The following is a 25,936-nucleotide window of genomic DNA, read 5'->3' as shown; positions in this document are numbered from 1 at the left end:
TAGAGTATGTGCATGCATGCTAAGTCACTTCAGTCATGTCCAACTCAGTGTGATCCTATGGACTGCAGCCTGCCAGGCTGCACTGTCCATGGGATTTTCCAGGCAAGAATACTGGAGTGGGTTTCCGTGCCCTCCTCCAGGGGATCTTCAAGACCCAGGGCTTGAACCTGCATCTCTTACATCTAACCTGCATTGGCAGGCGGGCTCTTTACCACTAATGCCACCTGGGAAGCCCATGCTATACATAGTGGATACCCAACAAATATAAATTAAATGAAATGAGAGATCCATCTTCTCCTAAAATAGAGATACTTCGAATTATAATAGGAAATTTAAAGTAATTTTCTCTACAACTCTAAGAATAAGTGATTCAAATAGAAAATATGATGGTACTTTCCCATATTAAATATTTACATGTTTATTTACAACAGGTATTAGAACTAGCCAATTTTAAAACTTCTTTATATTTAGCAATCTAAAGCAAATTTAAACTCAAGTGAAACATTTTTTAAAAACACAGACTAGTAATGCTTTACAGCGCATTTAGGGAGAACAGAAATGTGAGCTTTCCAAACCTCTTACAGGTAGAGGAATTTCTCAGAGGTTTTGGAACACTGGGTCTAAGAGTTTTGGAATTAGGTCTTAGAAATGAATAGGTTGCTCCTTCCAGAATATAGCTGGGAGAGTAGCAAACAGCAGCAGAATAGGGAAAAAAGTGGTGCCCTGGAGCTAGGAAAGCCAGGGCAGTGTGGTTTCAGTTCCCTGGAGCCACAGTCTCCAGCTGACTTCTTACTGATCCTGCCACCTATTGACCAAGTATGAATCAAGGCACTGCAACTGACAAGGAATTTCAACTGTTACAATTAAGATCAAACAATAGTTATTAAAATAAATGGAAGCATGTATCATTCAAGTTTGTTTTGACTATGTTATGAAATATGGGCTTCCCGGGTGGCTCAGGGGGTAAAGAATCTGCCTGCAATACAGAAGACGGAGTCGCAGTTTCGATCCCTGGGTTGGGGAGATCCTCCAGAGGAGGGCATGGCAACCCACTCCAGTGTTCTTGCCTGGAGAATCCCATGGACAGAGGAGCCTGGTGGGCTACACTCCATGGGTCACAATGAGTCAGACACGACTGAAGCAATTGAGCACATGCACATGTTATGAAATATGCTATGATGCATAATTGTTCCTTTAAATGTCCCTTCAGAAATAAATCTTAGTAACAGTAATGGTACCCAAAGGTGATCCCGACCAGATTTGGACTCAAATATTCAAAATTAGGTGTTCCCTGATGGTTCAGGGGGTAAAGAATCCACCTGCAATGCAGGAGACACAGGAGACACAGGCTTGGTCCCTGGGTTGGGAAGATCCCCTGGTTAAGGAAATGGCAAGCCACTGCAGTATTCTTGCCTGAAAAACACTATGGACAGAGGAGCCTGGTGTGCTACATTCCAGCGGTCACAAAGAGTCAGACATAACTTAGTGACAGAGATTCAAAATTAGGAAAGTAGAAGTAGTAGTAATAGCACATAGAAAATTCAGAGAATCAGAGTTGAGACGAATGGAAATGCAGAATTCTCAGCAGTGACTACATAATAGCCTTTACATAACTTTTGTTTGATTTTAATTTGGTTTGATTACGGTTTAGCAGCCAGAATAAGAATGGCTTCTACTCTAGCTGACTGGCTTTATGAGCAGGAAATTGTCATGCTGAATTGACAGTTGTATTAAGTGTCAATATCTAAAACAAGACATACGCGCGCACACACACACACACACACACAGCATCATGTTAAATCAAAAGGGAAGGGAAATTGATATTTATCGAGTGTCTGCTATATTAAGTACCATGCTGGGTCCTTTAAATACATAACATTATTTAATTCTCATACTACTAGTTAAACATCAGTCTTTCTTATTTTACAGATGAGAAAATTCAGTCACAGAGGTTACTAGTATCTCAGCTGAAATACAAGTATGTTACTCCATTTCCCCTGGGCTTTTCCCACTATACCACAATACCTTGAGAAACTCTCTAATGGATTTTATATTAACCTGCATGTATCAAACTTCACTTTGTTCATTTGTAAAACAGAGTTCGGTTTAATCATTTCTAAGGTCCAGATGGACTCCAAAATTTTATGAAAAATATAATTCTTATGGGACTCAATATAAATACATCAATAAGTAAAAGAAGAAATGTTCAACACAAAATGTGCAAACAAGTAGAGGAAGACGTTCACAGAAAAAGAGGTTAAAATTGCCTTTTAAGAGAAGAAAAGCTGCTACACTTTTAATTTAAGGAGCAAAAATTGTAACATGGATGATTTGCCATTTACCTCTGAGATGGGCAAAGGTTGTAGGGAAACAGGTACTCATAGATATTTTAGATGTAACATTATAAATGAATACAAACTCTTTGGAAGGAAATTTGGTAATATTTATAAAAATTTCATTTCATCTAAGAATTTCACTTCTAAAATTTACCCTACAAATAAGTCCTATGTGCACAAAGATATATATGTAGATACATGTTCACTGCAGATTGCCTGAAATAGCAAAAGACTGGAAATAATCTCAATACCCATTAAAAGGTAATCGGTTATATAAATTCAGACGGGGACTATATGACAGCATTCTATGTATTGTGTGAAAAGAACACAGTAGATAAACATAAACTACTATGGAAAAATATTCAAATATATAAAGTGAAAACAGAAAGAAGTAAAAAACAAAAAGTGATAAAAACACATATGCTTCTATAGGCATAGACTATTTCTAGGAGGCAATGTGAGAAATCAGTTAAGAGTGGTTTTCTCTGGGGAAGAAGCTGTAAGTCTGGGATTGAAGGGATATGTTTACCATGCATATTTTTATTATTATTACCAATACCTTGATATAAGCATGTTTTAGTTTTTCAACTGAAAATAAAAAACAGATTATAATAAATAGTAATCTCTGGAGTCCTTGAAGAATCTTTTAAATGTGAAGTTTACAAGAGCAAATGAGGGGGGAAAAAAGGTTTAGTAGGAATTTTTTAAATGTCAAAATTCTTCAGAGTACTTTAGTTTGCCCGATTTCTGTGTATATGTGAGCTTCAATCTATGAAGAAAAACAGATACAGCACAAGAGCCTCCATTGCATAAGATAAGCTAGAAGGGCTGAACAGGAATAATTTTCACCTCCCCCTCTCTCTCTCTGAATCTTCCAAAATTCACATTCTCACATTCTAGAGCATGTTGTGACAAATCAGACAAATGAATGGTAAAGGTGCTAATTCCAAGGGCATGGGCGTGTGGAATATATCAATTTCTTAGTTGTAAACACTCACTCAGGCTGAAAAAAACTCCTACGCTTAAATAAGCTATCAGTTCTGCAATAATTAGTAAAATAGCAATGTTAAAATAGCGAAAGTTCACAAATCACAATGATTCATTATGAGATTGAGAAGTTACCTACATAGTACCAAAAGTAGGTGTGACATTCATAGAGGTTAAGGATCTAATTATAAAAAAGGTGCTCAATTATCAATCAGTAAAATATATTTATTAGTTACCAGATTTTGATATTATTCCAGAAAAATCTGCATATGGTAAAAAGTATAAAATTTCTTCAGAAATCAAATGGATTATTACAAATGTAAGACTGTATAAGCACTATGAAACCAATCTTACTCCAATTTCATGGAAACTTCTGAATCCTTACTATTCTTTTACATTATTTTCCCTTACACAGTTTATCAACAAATTCATCACCTTTGCTTCTCAGTAAAGATGATAACTTTATAACGGAGGAATGTAAACAAAAAAATTAAAACATTTTATTTTAAATCATAAAAATAAACCCATATTTCCAGTTGAATAATAATACTTATGCAAAATAAAATTTAAAGGGAAAAAACCTATCATTTTTTAGTTGCTGGGTACAATACAGTTATAGGTCAATCTAATATATTTGACTGTACCCCCAAACTATACACCTACACATTACTGGAAGTTTTTAGCAAAGCATCAAATTCAACATATCAGAACAAGAACTTTATATTAAAAATATAAAACATACCTTTCATCTGGGTAGCAAAATTCAGTGCCAATTTTGCAAAGAGATCTGGATTTTCAAACTTCTCCTCCTTGACTTTCAACCAGAAACAATTCTCAGACAATTCTTTGGGTTCAATCTGAAACAAAAATAACAAAGAGAGGTTTTTAAATTATTACTATGCATTTATTTTTTCAAAGAATTCACTTTCACCAAGGTTGAATAAATTACCTTTATTCATCAACCTACTAAATCAATTTTAGGATCTATCAAAACAAAACTTTCTAAGTAAACATTCATTAGAAAAGTCACAGACTTCTACTGGTGTACAGAAATGTACACAACAGCAATAGGTCATGTAGCAAATTACATTTTAAAAAATCTTCTACTTGAAGGAATCTTAAAAAATAATTAAGTAAATCCCTCCCCTCACCTTACATACATTCTTCTTGCTCCTGGATTTTTAAAAATGGGGAAACTGAGATTGAGAAGAATAACTCTCCCATGTTTACTGACTAGGTTGCAGACAATAACCATAACAGCTGACAATTACATACCTCCTATGTGTCACTCTTTTAAGTGATTTCACATATTAATTCATCTCATCTAATCTTCACAATAATCCTCTGAAGCAGGAACTGTTATTATCTCCATGTTAAAAATGAGGAAACTGAGCCCTGGGATGTTTGAGGAGCTGCCCAAGCAGGTAAATGGTGAAGATGAGATTTAAACTCAGGCAGCTTAGCTTTGCAGAATTGTGCTCTTAGCCACTGAACTGAAATCCAATATTAGAACTGTGCATCTTCCACTACATATCATGTTTTCTGAGACTGTATGTGCCATTACTGCTTGCCATTACTGTATGCTTAACTGCTAAATAAGCATATCATGACATTTACACACAGATAACTGGGCCAGCAACTGCTGGATTCTATAGTTTGGTTGATCATGTATAATAAAAAATAGTTACATTGCAAAAACATTTAGATCTCATTTACTTTTCTGAGCAAACCACAAATATATGCTTAACTGTAAAACTGATTTAACCATTATTCTGATCAGACCAATTTAATATATGGATACTGTCAGATATCACTGATATGTTCTTGGAATAGGCATTTCCACAGATGATGGTCTATGCAACTGTATTTTCATTACATTTAGTTCCTACTGAATGGGGACTGTGTCAATCTTGATAATAAGATTTTCATAAGACATGTTATTTAATAATAATAAAGCAAAATAACATTCAATAAATCTTTCACACATCATATAAAAAACAATTACTTTAATGTCTACACTGAATACTATCAGTGATTCCACACTATCTGAAAGTTTAAAACTAAAACAAAATTTCTAAGAACAAAAATAAATAAGATAAAAGGGCTCATTAATAAAAAGGTTATATTTAAGAATGTTAGAGCAATTAAAGTTAACAATGGTAAAAGAATCAAAATTATTTTTTGTATACCATTTTCACTTTGATTTACATTTTGTCTTCTATGTTAATTTCAAGTTACCTGTGGAGTTTCCAACTCTCTAGTTATGAAAGATGAACATAAGATGGTGAACTCACAAGCAAAAGCAAAAGAATCAATGGTCATGTTCTCAAATGTTACATGGAGTAATTTTGTAACCCCCATGGACTGTAGCCTGCTGGGCTCCTCTGTCCATGGGACAGACATGACTTAGCAACTAAACAACAACCACAACAACATATAGCAATACCGTCATTCACACATTGATGAGCAATTAGGGCTAGACAAAGCCAAAAAACTATAATCATAGCATTACCTTTGACCAATTGATCCTCTTCATGGACACCTCAGGTGTATATACTTTTTTCTGCTTCATTCCATATGGCAGATCAAAGGGTATTCCCAGAGGTGGAGGAACTCCTCCAAGGGGAGGTGGTGGAGGAGGTCCCCCGAACAGTGGTGGTGGTGGTGGTATTCCAGGCATCCCAGGTAAAGGAGGCGGAGGTGGGGGACCTACTCCGGGCAGAGGTGGTGGAGGTGGAGGTGGGGATGGCCCACCGCCTGGCAATGGAGGTGGTGGAGGAGGGCCTGGAATTCCTGATGAACTAGGTCCCTGAAATATACAATAAACCAATGTTTATTTAAATGTTTACAGTACAGCAGAGTAGTAAAGAAAACTAATCAGTAGACATTTGTGGTTGGGTTGTTTAAGATTCATTTAATTTTGACAACATCTAAGGGCTTAAGAGTGGGCTTCCCTGGTGCCTCAGATGGCAAAGAATACTCCTGCCAAAGCAGGAGACCTGGGTTCTGTTCCTGGATCGAGAAGATCCCCTGGAGGAAGAAATGACAACCCACTCCAATATTCTTACCTGGACACTCAATATGGACAGAGGAGCCTGGTGGGCTACATACAGTCCAGGGTTGCCTAGAGTCAGACAAGACGGAGCAACTAACACACAAGTGCTTAAGACTTGTGTGTTAAAGACTTGCAAAAAAGACTTGCACAGATTTTTGATAAGCATTATAAACCCTGGAGAATGACTAACTCTGCTAATATACTAAGGCTAGGAAAGGTGGAATACTCAAAGATTTTCTGAAATACTGCTTCAAAATAATTAAAACTTACCTTTTATTATAAATTTATGAAAAGAAGTACTATGTATGGTTTGAGCCTGCTGGCCTAGTTGGTATGAACTGTCGCTATTGTTTAGTCACTCAGTCATGTTTGACTCACTGCAACTCCATGGACTATTGCCCACCAGGCTCCTCTTCCCATGGGATTTCCCAGGAAAGAATACTGGAATGGGCTGCCATTTCCTTATCCGGGGTATCTTCCCAATCCAAGGATCGAACCCTCATCATCTGTACTGGAAGACAGATTCTTTACCACAGAGGCACCAGAGAAGTCACATTGGTATGAATATAAGATGATTACTACAAAATAATAGATTTGATTCCTTTGGGTCCAATTAGCTTTACACGAAGTATCTGTCTCATAGCACTAGTAACTTAGCTGTCTTCTAATACCAAGAATTAACAGAAAGTAACTTACATTTACTGATTTAGAAAAGGCAGAGGAACCAGAGATCAAGTTGCCAACATCTGTTGGATCATCAAAAAAGCAAGAGAGTTCCAGAAAAACACCTACTTCTGCTTTAATGACTATGCCAAAACCTTGGACTGTGTGGATTACAACAAACTGGAAAATTCTTAGAGATGGGAATACCAGACCACCTGACCTGCCTCTTGAGAAACCTGTATGCAGGTCAAGAAGCAACAGTTAGAACTGGACATGGAACAACAGACTAGTTTCAAATAGGAAAAGGAGTATATCAAGGCTGTATATTGTCACCTTGCTTATTCAACTTATATGCAGAGTACATCATGCGAAATACCAGGCTGGATGAAGCACAAGCTAGAATGAAGACTGCCGCGAGAAATATCAATAACCTCAGATACGCAGAGGACACCACCCTTATGGCAGAAAGCGAAGAAGAACTAAAGAGCCTCTTGATGAAAGTGAAAAGGAGAGAGAAAAAGTTGGCTTAAAACTCAACATTCAGAAAACTAAGATTATGGCATCTGGTCCCATCACTTCATGTCAAACAGATGGGGAAATGATGGAAACAGTGAGAGGCTATTTTTTTGGGCTCCAAATCATTGAAGATAGTGACTGCAGCCATGAAATTAAAAGACACTTGCTCCTTGGAAGAAAAGTTATGACCAACCTAGACAGCATATTGAAAAGCAGAGACATTACCTTGCCAACAAAAGTCCATCTAGTCAAATCTATGGTTTTTCCAGTAGTCATTTATGGGATGTAAGAGTTGGACCACAAGGAAAGCTGAGCACTGAAGAATTCATGTTTTTGAACTGTATTGTTGAGAAGACTCTTGAGAGTCCCTTGGACTGCAAGGAGATCCAATAAGTCCATCCTAAAGGAAATCAGTCCTGAATATTCATTGGAAGGACTGAGGCTGAAGTTGAAACTTCAATACTTTGGCCATTTCATGCGAAGAACTTACTCATTGGAAAAGACCCTTATTCTAGGAAAGATTTTAGGTGGGAGGAGAAAGGGACGACAGAGAATGAGATGGTTGGATGGCATCACCAACTTGATGGACATGAGTTTGAGTAAGCTCTGGGAGTTGGTGATGGACAGGGAATCCTGGCATGCTGCAGTCCATGGGGTCAGAAAGAGTTGGATACGACTGAGTGACTGAACTGAACTTTCATTTGCATATTAAATCCAGGTTTATCCATATTTTTACATCTATTATTTCTTTTCATCCTTAAAATAACCCTATAATGTAGGTTGGGCATTTTTATCTCACTCAGCATTAACTCACTTGTTATAATGAGCAAACTGTAACTGCAAACAGGTTCAATGCCTAATCAAAGGTTGCACGGCCTGAAATGTGATTAAGATTTACATGTGGTTTTTCTCATATCTAATGCAGTCCTCTTTCTACTACAACAGACTAGCTCCTCATGAATGAGTGTCAGTTGTCTTGAGGGGAATTAATAGATTGCAGTATGAGGAGATTACAACTTGTTTCTCCCACCAGAAAGGAACACTTAGCTCATTCTTTAATAATGATGCATGACAGCTGACAAAGATCATCCCATTCCACACTATCCACTTTTTTGATAATTAATCTGGACCTGTTTCTTTAAACCATTACTGATCACAATGGTTCACTTTTCAAAATGAATGTAACAGTGAATTTGATAGTTGTACACTTTCCTACGAAACTCCTCCAAAAGAATACACATCTTCTGCAATCAAGATATGACATTACATTAACTGAATGAAAAGTTTAAAATTATTAACATTTGTTGGTATACTATTATTCTTATTTGGGGAGAAGCTTTTCTAGTCATTCCTAATATGAATTTCCACCATGGACTACTTAACTGAGCTAACCAAAACTAGAAATATCTTTACATAATGAATAATTGAAAACCCATTTTTGAATGATCAATTTTAAAGGACTGGCCCATCTGCAAGACTGTTAAAAATGAACAATCACAGGTAGACAAAAATGTTTCTCCTAATATTTAATGCACATCGTCCAAATATTTTAATCATATATATGGTTTTGTGTGTACCTACAGACATTCAACTAAAGTGCTCATATACTTAAATGACAATCCTCTCCTGGAATGCAATCCCCTCCTGAGATTAAGAAAAGGGATAGGAATAAAATATGTAAAATTCTTTCAATTTTATTTTTAATGTGGCAAAACTGTAGAACAGTCTGACTTTCCCATCTTGATTGAGATATCAAAGAAATTCTGGGAAAAATTAATATAATCCTTCTGAAAAGTTCAGTAAATTAGAAATGTACCCTACAAGTTTTGTGTGTAAATGAATTTGTTGAATAATTTGAATATAAATATGTATCCTATTTTTTGTGTTAATAGACAGCAAAATGAAAGTAATACTTTTATGTAAACATCAAGTTTTGTATCTATGAGATCATTATGAAACTTGTATAATTACAAAAATGCTATTACTTTAAAATAGCTTTTTTTTACTCAAGTTAAATATATATTTAACAAATTTAATTATGAAAATCTCCAATGCTTCTATAAAATACCATCCAGCCTTTCAAAATCAAATCATATGAGCCCTTTTCTTCCCTCCTATGAACAATTAGGAATAGAACAACTAAATGAGACCACAATAGAGAATTAACAATTGAATAAACAAATAAACATTTACTATTTGATACAATGTAAGGTCGCACGGAGTCGGACACGACTGAAGCGACTTGGCGGCAGCAGCAAGGTGCATGAGAAAGTATTGTATATCAGTTAATAATAAATAAGCAAGTACGTGACTAAATGATAAGGCCCTGTGCTAGGTGTAGTCAGGACTTTAATAATAACAGAAAGTAAAGATACTGTCCTCAAGGTGCTTATGCTGATTTGAGTGTTCTACAAAACTCTAAAACTAAAAGTGTTAGTCGCTCACTTGTGCCTGACTCTTTGAGATCCAACAGACTGTAGCCTACCAGACTCCTTTGTCCAAGGAATTCTCCAGAAAAGAATACTATAATGGGTAGCAATTCCCTTCTCCAGGGGATCTTACCAACCCAGTGATCAAACCCGAGTCTCCTGCATTGCAGGCAGATTCTTTACCATCTGAGTCATCAGGGAATACCAAAAGTGAAGTTCAAAGAAATTCCCAGAGTTTTGAGTGATGCTTTTCAACGTTTGTCACACTGAGCTGTTCTCGAATGGCGATGTTTCATTGACAAGAAGCAAGGGAGGGCATTTCTTAGAGTGAATAACTGAAGCCAGCATTTCTCAACTAAGCTCCATGAACACTACTTTGCAGGAGATGTTAATAGGTGTTCTAAAATAAAGGGTTCCTTGGCTAAAAGAATTCGGGAAACTGTAGGAAAAAGAGACAGGCTTCTTCAATGTAAGCCATCTCAGACCCTTAAGTATGCTAATGAGAACAATCAGTCTCCAAGAAGAACATTTCAAGTGTACTAAATTTACTGGACTATGGAATGCTTTCCTCCTGAAAAACCTATTAGCATCTCTGTAACTAATGCTGGGAAATGCTGGCAGAAGGAAATGCGTGGAGAGGGTAAATTCTAAATGTGAAGGGAGAAGAGGTGACTTAGCTGCAAGAAATGATGGCGTTAAGGGAACAGAGATGAGGCTGCAAAGGGGAGATAACAGGGAGTCAAGGATAGAAGAGCTTCAAATTCCTAGTAAGGAGATTTTTTTTCTTTAATCCTAAATGCAACAGGCAACCATTGAACATATTAAAGCCTGGAGTGACAATAATTAGAGAAGTGTTTTAAGAAGATTAAAGACCATAGGCAGGGCAGAAAGTTAGGAAATACTGTAATATTCTAGGAAGGACAGAATGAAAGAGCAGCCCTCAGGAGTTTTGGGTTTTGAGGCAAAGGGAAAAAAAAGAGAAAGAACTGACATAAAACCATGACCAAATTTGTCCGGAGGTAAAGCAAAGGCCAAGACAACTCTGGTTTCACAATCAAAAAAACTGGTGGTAAATTTTAAATAAGTAAGAATGGAAACCAAGCTGGTTTGAGGAAAGAGAAGTGAAGTGAAATCTCTTAGTAGTGTCCGACTCTTTGAGACCCCATGGATGGGACCACAAATAATGGGATGGGTTTCAACATGCAACAGGACCTATCTATGGGTAATGTGGAGTAAACTAGTGACTTCTGAAGTCACTTTTAAATAGACTGACAGAAATAGACCTAGTCAATCAACAAACACCAACTATGCTTAAAACTAATTTTATATTTCTTTATATTCATTTAAAAACTATGTTGCGCTGAAATTACTTAATCAGCTCTATAAATTAGACACCATAGTTAAGATTTTAAGTGTATATGGGGGTTTTTTTCATAGGGAATATAGGGGGAAATGTAAAGTTTATAGATTTTGAAATTATGGTAGTCAAGATTTAAAGAGATCTCAAAAAGCTTTGGGCACAATTAAAATTAATGAGCATTTCCACATTCCTTTTGAAAGAAAATACTAAGCATTCAACTTTTCAAATCATCATGAAAATTTCATCTCAAAAAGAGTCTTGCTTGTGTAATATATTCCGTTAAAAATATTCAGGGCAGTTTATGCAATGAATGCCTTATTTTTATCCAAACATTAAAATGATTTATTGTCCTAGAAAATAAAATCTATAGTTATTTCAATTAAAATGGGAAACTGCCAAAAAGTCTGCTTCTGGTTACGTTTTCCTCCCATTGAACAAGATAATTTTTTACCATCGGACTCACTGTGACATGACACAAAGTTTGTATCTTGTCTCATTACCTGGGTTCGAAGTTGCTGGATTTCTGTTTCAAGTTCTTTGATTTTTTCTTCTCTTTTTTGAAGCTCAGCTTGAGCTTCCTGTCGAGCCGTGAATTCTTCATCGAACTGCAATGATCATCACCATAAATGTACACTTAGTAATGCAGTTTTGAGAAAGCTTTCAACAACATTATGTATTAAATAAGTGGAGTGGCATTGCTTCTTAAATTTCCTAGGTCACTCAGAAAATCAGAGCCCTTGATTATTTTTATGGCAATCAAGCACCTCTGTGGGGATAGGGTGTTAGTAGAGGAGAAATATGTCCCCAACACAAGGTAAATAAACCCATTTTCACTTCTGAAAAAAAAAATACAAAACAAAACTTTAAATGCTGGACTAAGTAGGCTCTCTTCATATATAGCAGACGTTTTTGTTGTTTGTTATTGAACGTTAAGTTTTAGAATTGCGTTTGTTTTTTTTTTAATGTTCCATCCCATACTTTTAAGTGTATTTAATTCAAAAATGAAACCTAAAAACTAGGCATCAAGCAGTCCAACTCTTTAAAAATATATTTAATCCTGAAAAGAGATAACACTTCTAGAATGCTCACATGAATATACATTAATACAAAATAGACTATTTGCATTACAGTCTTAATTGTAGTAAAATAAATTCAAAAAGTGATTCTCCACAAAATCTGACAGTAGAATGATATATGCCATAACAGCATTGTCATTCAGACGGTTAGCCAAAACACTTGTATAGAATGTTATAATAGGGCAAATGAGAGGTTCAGTTACAGAGTGGTAAACCAAAGAGACCATCAGATGGTGACTATCCGCTTACTGCAGGCTGCCCAGCCCTTAACTCAGCCAGATCTCTTACCCAAATAAGCCTACATACATACGAGTGAAACCACTCATATCAGCTACAGAACATTTGCCTTTAATGCATTGTCACCATCACTTCAAGTCATTTAGAAGTTGATACATTATTCTAATATGTTATTTATGTTTTTAAAAGTGATATAGCTTACTACTGAGAACTGTCTTTAGAGTTTGTAGAACAGTTAAAAAAGTGTGTCCACTATTAATAAATATTCCTCCTCATAGTAGATTTGACCCTTGGAAATTACAAAAAGCTATTCAGATTCAGTCTGAAGAAAGAGCAAATTGGATAACAGTATTTGGGTCAAACATGCCTAACTACTTACTTCTTTTATTCATCTCTATTTGAATCCCAGGAAAATGTCCCACAGAGGTTGGTCCAAATGATTTCTAATCTCTTTACATTTCAAACCTATCCCAGATCCTTCAGTGTCAGCAAATGACCTTATTTCCTAGGTCACTGAGAAGATGCAGCTTTTTCAACTTCATTAGTCTCCCTGTTAAGATTGATCTGAATCTATACTACCAGACTCCTTGCCAGAGTTATCTGTGTGCTTCTCAAACATGCTGTCCACACAAGCACACTGTATACAATTTTGCTCTACAAATGGTTTATTAGTACACTTAAGGAGAGGCACATAGTGTTTCTGCTTATAAGTTAAAATGATCTTTATCTGTAAACCCACTGAGTAGGAATAGGAGAAGCCTGAGTTATGTGAGCTGGAAGACTTCTTATGAGTCCACTAACCTTATTTGCTCCTTTTAATGATGAAGAAAATAAGATCCAAGGATAGTAAATAGCTTACTTAAAGTCACAGCTAATTAGCAAAAACGCTGAGATCAGATCTTATAACTACTGCTTCTCATTCTAGCTGTTCCCCCCATTTTTTTAAAATATTTTGCACTGCCTCTTCAAATCACCCTGAATAAGAGAAGGCATGTAGACAAGAACTGGGAAACCACACAAGTTTTCATTCTAAATTTTGGTGAGGAGAATGAAGCATCAAACACTGAAATTTCTTTATTATTTCAGGACTCCTTTTCCAATAACAGATGCTTACAGTAATTTTTACCAGATAGATCATCATAACTTGCTCCAGTCTTATGGTGTCTAATCACAGTGCCCGAGATAAATTAAAGAGCTCCTAAGATTTTCAAAGGGAATTTTAAATGTGCAACTTAAAACAAGTACATTAAGAAATATAAAGGTCTACTAATCAAAAAGTGTGCATTTTCTTTCACTAATATGACAGCTTCACACAAACACTGTATGCCCATTTTATGGGCAACATTTTATGCCCACACTCTTAAAATCCATTCTAGTAACTAAAAAAGCAAAGTCATTTCCTCAGATGCCCTGCAGTAATTTCAGTAATACTCTATACTTTCTAGAGTAATAGCAAAAGCGATTATCTAATCTCCAAGGTAAGTCATAACTTTCAAGAGACAGCAATATGTAAGCACTTTATCTTGCTGTCATAAGGCTCAAAACTGGAGAGCTTTTAGACCTGGGCTTCAATCCTTCTCTTGCCAACAGGAGGAGAGAAATACTGTATTTATGCTTTGTAGGGTCTAGAACCATAGAATGCAACTTTTGGTAGAACCTTATAAAACTGTAGCTAAGTTTTCAGGAAACAAGGGATATCTGAGATCTAAATTAAATTCAGATATTCATAATGCTGACATTACCTAAGGCATTACACAAAGAAAGAGGAAACTCAAATTCCACCAAGCCTACATACATGAAGTAGCAGCATCATTTCAAAAATGATAATTATAAAATTCATAGATAAGTCTAAGCAGAGAGAGACAGAGAGAAAGAAAATACTACATAATTTTGTTGCTACAAATAGCACTGACTTAAAGAACATGACAGATAAGATTAGCTAAACATCTTGCAGTTCTCCAAGGAACTATTGTTAAGTGAGACCTGCAGGAAAGCAATGGGAAAATGTGTTTTTGGTTGACTATTTCTAACTATATGCTTCTAGCAACCTAATTTTATTTCATTTATCACTTTACTAGGATATGATTAGTGTTTTTCTTCCATACTGGATTAAAGGTGGTGAGCAGGGAATGGTAGCAATATTATCTTATCAGGAAAGAAATCAATATTCCATGGTTGTGTCTGACTTTAAAAACATAAAGGACTATGTAACTGAAATAACATGTATAAGGCCTCGCATAAGGAAACAAGGTAGAATACGTATTGTGATTAACTTATATAATTAAGACCAATATTTTATAAGCCTTACCTTCTTTGAAAATTCTGCTGCTTTTTGTTCACTTTCTTCAACTTTTGCCTTATTCACACAAGAATCTATTAAGATTGACCAAAAATGATTAGAAATTATTTAATTGGACCACAAGGCAAATGACAGCTGCCAGCCTATAATTCTACTATGGAGACTATCATTATTATGTCAACTGATGTTAGAGGGAAACTGATTTATACTACACATAAAACATAAACTACCAGATTTTCTTTCTTTTGTATACTACCTGAACTCAATGATAGTATTGTTGAGGCACAAAACCAAGCATCCAAGAATATATTAGACACAATCATCATCATTTAAATGTATTCCATTTTTACCAACTTTATCTATCACAGAACTCATTAAAAATATTTTGTAACTTTATGGGTAGAGAAGTGCCAAAGAACTATGGTTAAGATTATTAATGCTCAAAATGACTCAAAATAAGACTAGAAGGGGAGGTACAACGTACAAAGATTTCACTTGAACAACTCTGAATCAAGGGCAGAATATATTATATAAATAAGAAAACAAACATCAAGCTTCTCAGGTCTAATCAAACACTCCAGAATGTAAGTAACTGAAGAATCCGCTTCGGGAAGCATTCTCACTATTATATATACAGTCTATTATATATACCAATACCCAACCATGTTATACCTCTTTATTTACCTAAAAGAAATGAAAACATATGTCTATACCCAGATTTGTATGTGAATGTTCATAGCAACTTTATTTATAATAGCCAAAACCTACAAAGAAAGCAAATGTCCACTAACGATAAATGTATAAACAGATTGTGGTATATACATATACTGAAATAGCATTCAGTTATAAAATCAAATGATACATGGAATACCACAAAACAAATGAATCTCAAAATAATTATGCTGAATGAAAAAAAAGCCAAAACAGACAGCACATGCTATATGCTTCCTTTTACATAAAATTTCAGAAAATGAAACTAATCTATACTGAAAGAAGGCAGATCAGTGATTATCTCAGGATGCGGAGAGGTGGGGAGGCATGGGAAGAAAGACTACAAATGGGAACACAGAAATTCTAGGGGGTGACAGAGATGCTTATAATCTTGACTGTGATGATTTTAAATGTACACACAAACATCAAAATTTATCAAATTTTACACTTTAAATGTAAGGTTTTTTTCATATGTCAAGAATACCATTAATAAAGTTTTTTCTTCTTTGTAAATAAACAATGTGTGGCTGGAGCAAGGCAACCAAAGAACAAATTGGGAAATGGTTAGATCAAAGAGGGGTCAGATCTGTGTTGTGCCGGCAATGATTGGTAATGAGTTTGATTAAAATTTCAATGGGAAGACATTGAAGAAATTTAGGCCAGGATATGATCTGATTTATAAAAAAAAAAAAAAAAAAAAAATACTAGACTTACAGACCTGTGAAATCAGAAGAGACGCTATCCTCTTCAAGTTCAGGTGAGCTAGAAAATCCATAGATTTCCTAGAAGTTCTTGAAGCACCTGTTAATTTGTGTGTGTGTGTTCTAATGAAAGTTTCACAGCCTGTATTAGCTACTCAAGACCTCTGAGCATACAATATTAACAGCTACACATATACTTGAGTAATCTGAATTTAGGGCTGAGGTAACTGAAGCCTAGAGAAGTTATATGAGGTCATAATGGGTTTTTAATACTGACTATGTTCTCTCAACTCATCCCTTCATGTTTTCTCACCTCAGTGCTCTTGATAAAGGGGACAGATTCCTAAGTACCTGGCACACAGTATACAAAACAAATATCTATCTATTTTGCCTAACAAAATCAACATTTAGTGTGTATGTGACAACTATGGTCTACAATAGATAAGCCAATTTAAACATTTGGAAATAGTCCCTTATAACTCTCAACAAATATGAAATAAACCACTGTGTTTATTAAGCTCAGGGAAAAAGATGCAGCAATGCCAGCATTCACATTAATTGTAGGTGCAAGGTACACTGGCACAAGGTTTCTGAAAAGCATTTGGCCTTTCAAAGTTCATACACTCACTTAGAGGAATCAATCCTAAGGAAATATTGAGAAGAAGCCAAATATTTATATTAAGAATGTTCACAGCCAATTCATTTATAATTGTAAATACCTGAAAACAATCTGTATGTATAATAAGGTCTAGTCAAGACAATTATGATATTCTACTAAATGGAATATTATATAGATATACAAAGTCAGATTTTGAAAGGTTAATATTGAAACATTCTAATAATATAATGCTCCATAAAAAATTATCATATAGAAGAGAAATGAATGGAGGGAGAGAGAGCAAGAGCTAGACAGAGATGGAGATGAAGATGAAGATGGAGATAAGATGTACTGAGCTGAAAAGTAATGCTGAACTGTACTGAGCTTGATAAGTATGATTGGTGGTTTATTTTATCAATTACATAAGTCTCTAGACTGCCTTTAATAAGTGAGCATGAGTTTTACAACCAAGATAAGAATTACACATGATAAATAATAAGGAATTCATCTGAATATTACTGTGAGTCTTCCTGTGCTATGGAATGAAGAATAGCATACAATTAGCATTCAACAGCTGTAGTTTTCTATCTTTAAAGACAAATGAGTTCATGTTTGAATCTTACCAATAGTAATTTTGATTAGGTATGAATAAAACAGCTTAACTATAAAGTCATATGGTATAGTATATTTTGTAAGAGAGGCTGCCCATTGTCCTTCAGTGATTATTCCAGAAAGGGTAGCTGATTACCATCTCGGATAATATAAGGTCATTTCCTCAGCAATCCAAGCAGATGAACATGATCATCTCAAATTCCTTCCCAGATCTAAGGTCTATGAAAATATAAACTGATCTACTTTCATAGAATTAAAATGGATACATGTATACGTATGGCTGAGTCTCTTTGCTATTTGCCTGAAACTATCACAATATTATTAATTGGCTATATCCCAATACAAAATAAAAGTTTTTTTTGTTTGTTTTTTTTTAAGAAAAAAGGTCTTAAGTTACTAAATTAGCCTGTATTTCTTTTTCTAGGACCTGAACACTAACATGGCATTACTAATCAGACCCTACTGTATACATGATTTACATAGAGCCACAAAGCTATCAGCATAACCTTAGCGGATTTGAGTCATGTTTCTAAAAAACAAGGCACTGACCCCTAATATAATGTCTGTTGGTGCAGCACTGATTTTAAACTCAATTCAAGAGTGTTGAAACTTAACAAACAGATTAGGATTTCCAATCACACAGACAGAACTCTTATGATCATCATAATTAATAGTTAGAGCAAATGAGTACCCATGGATACAATGACCTACCATATTAAAAGAGGAAGTTTAGTGAGAGAGCTACACTTGAAAAGTGTCTATTATAACCACAATCAAAAGACATTGAGGATTATGTTACATACCTATCAGATGAGTAAAATCAATGTCTAATCTTTGTCTATACTTGAAATCTGGATCCATTCCACTGCAGTGCAGCACTATCTGTGAAACACACTCCTCAATTATTTTGTAATACTGCGGCCTGCAAAAGAGAAGAAGTGTTCTTGAATGCCTTTTCTACCCAGACAAATCTATTTTAAGAAATGATTCTGCATGATAAAGAAAACTAAGTGATTTTCTAGAAGGTTAAAAACTCTTCCTAGCCATTACTCTCTCTCAGGAAAAACATGCCTAAGCTAAAAGGTAGGCTGGACATTACAATGCAAAACCCACTGTGATATAATCAACTGTTAATACCTTGACTTAATACTCTAGCTTGCAGGGATTTATGCTTGTGTTCAAAAATACTTATCAACCTTATCTACTTACTTAAGCTATTATTCCTAAAGTTAATAAAAAACAAATGACTTTTTAGTCCTACATCTATGGGTAAAGACATTGTTCTGGGCCTCTCCAAGTTCTCAATTTCAATAAGGGATGAGTATCTTGGCATTACATGGCAAATGATGTCTTGAATTTACTGCCACACTGTTACTCAAGATAGCTATAACAGCTTTTACAAAACTGGACTGGGCCACTTATGTTACAGACTATACCAAAGATCTATTTATACACATATTTTAAAAGATTTATTTTATAGAAGCATACACACTAAATATACATGACTATAGCTTCAATTTGTTCAAAGTGTCAAAGGTTCTAAAACATTTCCTAATTCTATAATCTATCAAGGTAATTATGGCCTTAAAAATGACCACTTACATACTTCAAAAATTTTTTTAAAGTACATTTTGCATTAAAATTTGGGGAAATTTTAGCATTTACCAGCAGCTAATAAATTCAGAGAAAAATCATAAGGAAATACCAGTATGGACAAATTGTAACATAAACATCCTTAACATTAGTGTGCTGATAACTAGTCCAACTACTAAAAGTTTGCAAACAAATCCAAACATATTCTAATTGCACTTATGTCTTTTGTCATGGGGTTGGTCTCAAGGATAAGAAGAAACAGTAGTATATATTACACATCTGAGGCTTTTTCAAGTCATCAAAAGATCTATGGTAAATAATATCAGATCGTAATCAAAGACTCTGGATAAACAAGGAAAACACAATAATTCTCTTTAAGTCAAAGTATCCATCAGTAGAATAAAAGTACTAGTGACTCATCTTCCTCACATGGATGTTCCCAGGATGAAAAAAATATTATATTAGAACAATTTCTCATTCATTCAAAGTTACTGAGAAATGGACACAAATTATTTTCCCAGGTAACTGTGTACCCATGGGCACTGTACTCCTTTACTTACCACCACTTATTTGAGAAAACAACAATCATTTTACGTTGCATTACTATATGTCCTGCTTAAAAAAAGAATAGCATATAATATTTTAAACATTTTTCTAGTCTCTGTAACATCATGATGCCTGCCCATCAGTTATTGCACTGGTCTGAACTATAATAGAACTGTAATTGTACTCTATGGGCTTTAGATCTGTCATTTTGGTTGTGACTGTACCTGACCCCATGCTACGTTCCCTTGCCCTTTAATGAAGCAAGGTTTGAGAAATCAGAGAGATCAAGTTTGCTAGAATTTCACACATATCAGAGTATAAAGAACAACTATTAGTCTCTTGAACAATTAAATGTAAGATCATGAGACCATTGTCACCAGTTTATTGATAATTTCAGTCACTCAGGAATCTTTCTCTGGTTTTCAGATATATTCCCAGAACTGGACTCTGAAATTTATGACTTCATATGGATTACTATTATATTCATTTATTTAGAAGAATTACATTATTGTGTATAAATCTAAAATATTAATATTACTATTTTCTTAGATAAGTTCATATCTATTACTAGATAAATACTATACAAGAGGAATAGCAATAGTCTTACTTATCAAATGTACAAGAACTGAAAAACTCTACCATAGACTATTTGAAGGTTACTCTGTGCTACAAAAATTTTTATTACAGGGTCAGTAAAATCTGTTAGGTTTATTGCTACCTAAATGGTATACATCAATTTTATAAGCAGATTCTTCTGGCCCGATGAAAAATTAATTAACATATTTTTTAAAAATGTTATCTAAAGTCATCAAATTCTTATACTCTACGTGTGTATATACATATACTGTCTAGTTCTCACTACATTGCTAATTTTCCTTTAGTATCTAATTCAAATTACACAAATCGTACTTTAAGAACAGCCTCTTACCTGATATAATAGTCATTTCTGATGAGCAAAAAATGTTGTAGAATGGATAATAAATAATTTTCAGCAGCAGTGTCCTTCAACATATTATACAGAAGATGGTATACTTCATTCATATCAGTGGAAAGTGAGTAAAGGAATAAAATGCTGATTCACATTCATTCATAAAAAAAGCAGCTTCATTTTTTAAAAACAATTAAGAGATAATTTTGTTTCCCTTACTGTTTCTAAACTTTCAAATCTATGATGCAGTATTTAAACATTTGCATAAAGAAATTTAATCAATGGATAACTTGAACTTTTTAACCAGAGAAACAGACTTAAACATTTAGCCATTAAAGACTTAAATGATCAGTTATTCATTCTATTTTGAATTACAGCTGACAGTTGGTACCAGTGGAATAGCAAATGCCACTAATGAAAATGATTTTTTCCTAACCTTCCTATGTTTATAATGGAGCACCTATATTATTCATACAAGCTACTCCTCCTCCTTTTTCACTGCCACACAAGATACTAACGCAAAGGAGCACTGTGTGGACTGCTGAAAGTTCATAAAAATCAGTTTTATACAGATGAACCATTACATATGAAATCATTACAATTTGCATTCATTTGTATTTCCTTTGTGATAAAAGAGGGAGGCTAAAGACAAAGATGACACCACCCTTATGGCAGAAAGTGAAGAGGAACTAAAAAGCCTCTTGATGAAAGTGAAAGAGGAGAGTGAAAAAGTTGGCTTAAAGCTCAACATTCAGAAAACGAAGATCAAGGCATCTGGTCCCATCACTTCGTGGCAAATAGATGGGGAAACAGTGGAAACAGTGTCAGACTTTATTTTTGGGGGCTCCAAAATCACTGCCGATGGTGACTGTAGCCACGAAATTAAAAGACGCTTACTCCTTGGAAGAAAAGTTATGATCAACCTAGAGAGCATATTGAAAAGCAGAGACATTACTTTGCCAACAAAGGTCCGGATGTATGGATGTGAGAGTTGGACTGTGAAGAAAGCTGAGCGCTGAAGAATTGATGCTTTTGATCTGTGGTGTTGGAGAAGACTCCTGAGAGTCCCTTGGACTTCAAGGAGATCCAGCCAGTCCATTCTGAAGGAGATCAGCCCTGGGATTTCTTTGGAAGGAATGATGCTAAAGCTGAAACGCCAGGACTCTGGCCACCTCATGTGAAGAGTCGACTCATTGGAAAAGACTCTGATGCTGGGAGGGATTGGGGGCAGGAGGAGAAGGGGACGACAGAGGATGAGATGGCTGGATGGCATTACTGACTTGATGGCCGTGAGTTTGAGTAAACTCCGGGAGTTGATGATGGACAGGGAGGCCTGGCGTGCTGCGATTCATGGGGTCGCAAAGAGTCGGACACGACCGAGCGACTGAACTGAACTGAACTGAAAGACAAAGAAACCTGAAACATTTTTCTTATGATGTAAAAAGAGTGGTAGCAGTTTAAATGCTTTTATTAAACTAGAAAACATTTCAAATATGGATTCACTTTTATAAGAAAAGCAAGGACCTAGAAAATCGATGTAAAATAAAAGTAGAAGAGGAGATGTAATCCAGTATCTTAAAAATAACCTGAACTGTCAACATTTTCTCTGAAGTAGAATTAAGTATATGATGGATTACTTCTTACACCTCATGTAAGAGTCTTGTGCTAAAGTCTCATAAGGTCCTTTCAATGGCTATGGAATAGATCCAAAAAACAGATTTATGGTGAAGAAAAATTTATACAAAGCAAGATATTTATTGATATAAAACACATTTAATATTATGGAAACTGCTGTAAACTAGAGTCACTGATAAAGGACAAGAAATTACTGGAAATTATCTCTCAATAACAAAATTGTTACTCACTGCATTTATCCAGTACTCAAATGTAAGACACTTTGATATGAACATTGGAGGAAAAAGTTGAAATACTTCTGCCCTCCATTTCATAGGGGCACAGAAGTGAACCTAAATAAGACAGATACAGGCAAAGTACTACAGGGCAAAGAAGATGACTGAAGAAGCCATTATAGAGAGAAAGTGCAGCTCAGAGGGCTTTTTGGTTCTGATGTATTTCCCCATTTCCCCAGAACCCATAGGTAAGAAATTTAGTGTATGTGAAACAAATGGCCAGCAATGCTATGACAATCATCTTTTATATCTAAAAACATTTTGTATAAAACCATTGCCACAGAAAGGTTATATGCTAGTTGCACTTGACTCAAATGCTTCCACTCTCGCAGTTTTGTTCTAGTCAGACTCTATCACATTTAAACTGTTTTTCCCCACTAAGGCACCAAAATATTTAGAATGAGAAAAAAACATTTATTTGAACTGAATGATATCTCTAAATCACTGGAATACCATTTAATAAACTGAAAATGTATATTACCTATAGTCACATATGAACTCACTGAACTTTTCCCCAGATGTCCTTATCCACAAGGAATATTACCTTAGGCTCCTGTCTATTCAAGACCATTGAACAGAGTACACCTATAATGCTGCAAGCCATTGTGTGTATTTCAGTGTACTCTGTGTAAATCATCAGGAGAGTCTGACAATTCTTCAACAGGAATCTCAAGAACAGCATCATAGTGAGGTTCTAATATAAATAAATGGATATAAATTGGGTTGGCAGACAAGAATTCTAATAATGGTTCACAAAATCACCCACAAATCCCTTTTTCACAGTACATGCAAAATGATTTTTCTGGTTTGTCAAAAGGATATTCCATTTCTGCGCGAATGTCATTGAGACGGTGTGATAATTCAGTTAGGTCGTCCTCTTTGTTCTCATCAAATACTTTCAACTGAATATCAAGTTCATCATTCTCTTTTTCTTTCAAATCCTAATATATAAACAGAAAACTTAACAGCCGAATAACAGTTTGACAACACCATACTTTGGAAATAAAGCCCTGATACTATTATTTATTTGCATACGCAGAAGCAATTTCAAATATTGACCCAGGCACTTGGTTTCCTATAAGAAAGTAAATGTACTCTGTTTTTCTATTTAAAAATGAAAAAAACCTCATTGCATTCACTGAATTTTCTTTTCATACCCCAGATTTTGACGATTCACATTAAAAAATTAATGATCACTTTTACAATGGAAAAAAACTAATTGCTAACAACCCAAATTAAATGCTGTCATTTTGACTAAACACACTAATCAAAGATTGCAAAAGAACTCATGTAGCTAGAACATTCACATATGCCTCTGGCAAAAAATGCAAATATAGATCAACTGTATTAATGAAGAACAAATGCAAGGATATATTCAAGCACAACAGTACCAAGTATGGCGTGAAAAGTTGTATAAACAAATTTATTTTCAATGATATTTTGTGATTTTAAAGCAAAAAGGCATCAGGACTTTTTAATCAAGATGCACAACTAGCCTCCTCCCCCACCTTTTATTTTTGCTTAGTTGAATCACAAAATACCAACTTGGGCATCAAAGATTTGTTTTTGTAATACATTATAAGCACATGTGTTACAAACCCCTGATAATTCAAAATCATAGTATAAACAAAATCTTTGGGAGCATGCCATGCTGGAGATTCGGAGAAGGCAATGGCACCCCACTCCAGTACTCTTGCTTGGAAAATCCCATGGACAGAGGAGCCTGTTAGGCTGCAGTCCATGGGGTCGCTAACAGTCGGACACGACTGAGCGACTTCGCTTTCACTTTTCACTTTCATGCATTGGAGAAGAAAATGGCAACCCACTCTAGTGTTCTTGCCTGGAGAATCCCAGGGACAGGAGAGCCTGGTGGGCTGCCGTCTATGGGGTTGCACAGAGCCGGACACAACTGAAGTGACTTAGCATAGCATAGCATGCTGGAGATTGTTGGGCTTAATATATATCACCTGGAATATCTTTTACTATGTATCCTTTAAGTTTCCGCTTTCAAAACCCAAATTGATAATCACAACTGTGGATACTCAAGGGTGTTACAGAGAGACTAGGATGTTCAGAGCTGAGCTTGAACTCTAAAAGGAAATGCAAGCATGGTGTACTTCAAATTTGGTCGATAAACTCAGATGCATTTTTTTTGTTTCTGTTTTTATTCACTAAGGACAATTATAAATGAAGATGTAATGGCTATTACTGAAACCAAACACAAACTTATACAATTTCTAGGTGTTTTCTTCCTAACATTCACATATATAAGAATTTCCTGAAAATTTACCTACAAAGCATATGAAAGTATTAATATGTTTTAATATAAAATACATAACAAATACATGCATTTAAGTTTAGTTTCCTCTTTAGTAATAATTTGTTTTAGGTCTAACTTTTCACTTTGAAGGGGAATGAAGAATTTATTGGAAAGTAAAGTTACCTAACATTGATGAGTTACATTATCAAGTGATTTCTGAATTCAATTCAGAAAAGAGCAGAAACCAGACACATCCAATGAAGAAAAAACCATTTTTATAATACAGAATTTTTCCTTATTCTTATTTCATAATATATTCTTTCTTAGATGTTCACTATCAAATTTTAACACATTCAAATATGTTTGAATAGAAAAAACAAGTTATATACTGTCATTTAATAAGCCTCAGAAATTTACAAAAACATGGAATCAACCTGTATGATCTAAATACTTTCATTAAAAATAACTGGTTAAATGTTTATTTCCATTTTTAATTAGGATAATACATTATTTATATAGTATATATAGTATGTGAATATATATAGCACAATATAAAATATAGATATACATAAATGAAATATCTCATAAATATTGTTTGTTAACAATGTACCATTAAAACACATATGCATATCCACATACACATACATATATAAAAAACTTCCTTTCATTCAAATGTCAAACCTTGTAAGGTATATTCAAAAATTCTTGATTAAATAAGTATTTAATGAATTAATAAATTTTTTATACAGCACAAGTGTGACAGATACCTTATTGGAATATTGGAAATGCATCACTGAAGTTTTATATTTTAAATGAAGAATGACATAAAATTACTGAATTACACTGTTAATTATGTGAAATACTGTAAATATGTTTCAGATATTTTTTGAACAGATTTGCAGTACAGATACAGAACATTATCAGCAGTTTCTCTAAAATAGGTAGTTACGTCTCTATAATATGGTGTACTTCAAAGGAAATCAAAGTCCATTACCAGTATATGACTGATTACCAGTCAAGCAATCAAAATTGAGTCTTCAAAGGAATAAGAAAGGGTTTATCGGTCTTCTAAAAGAGGCTAAGAATGCCGGCTGCCTACAAACACAATTTCTTACTGTC

At 34.7% G+C, this 25,936-nt stretch overlaps 1 protein-coding gene across 12 annotated transcripts in view; it reads right to left on the bottom strand.

Moving 5' to 3' along the window:
- Positions 1–25,936, bottom strand: part of DIAPH2 (diaphanous related formin 2) — a 981,259-nt gene that overhangs the window by 653,135 nt on the left and 302,188 nt on the right. For all 12 annotated transcript variants that reach the window (XM_055563966.1, XM_055563967.1, XM_055563965.1 and 9 more), the window contains 7 exons: positions 23,380–23,498; positions 20,648–20,764; positions 18,384–18,502; positions 14,968–15,032; positions 11,847–11,951; positions 5,836–6,132; positions 4,066–4,180 (listed from right to left, as the gene is read on the bottom strand). In XM_055563966.1, coding sequence (XP_055419941.1) covers positions 4,066–4,180; positions 5,836–6,132; positions 11,847–11,951; positions 14,968–15,032; positions 18,384–18,502; positions 20,648–20,764; positions 23,380–23,498 — 937 coding nt within the window. The remainder of the gene's footprint in view (positions 1–4,065; positions 4,181–5,835; positions 6,133–11,846; positions 11,952–14,967; positions 15,033–18,383; positions 18,503–20,647; positions 20,765–23,379; positions 23,499–25,936) is intronic.

The sequence above is a fragment of the Bubalus kerabau genome, chromosome X (genome assembly GCF_029407905.1).
Source record: "Bubalus kerabau isolate K-KA32 ecotype Philippines breed swamp buffalo chromosome X, PCC_UOA_SB_1v2, whole genome shotgun sequence".
Taxonomy (NCBI): Eukaryota; Metazoa; Chordata; class Mammalia; order Artiodactyla; family Bovidae; genus Bubalus; species Bubalus kerabau.
This window is presented reverse-complemented; position numbering and strand designations above follow the sequence as displayed.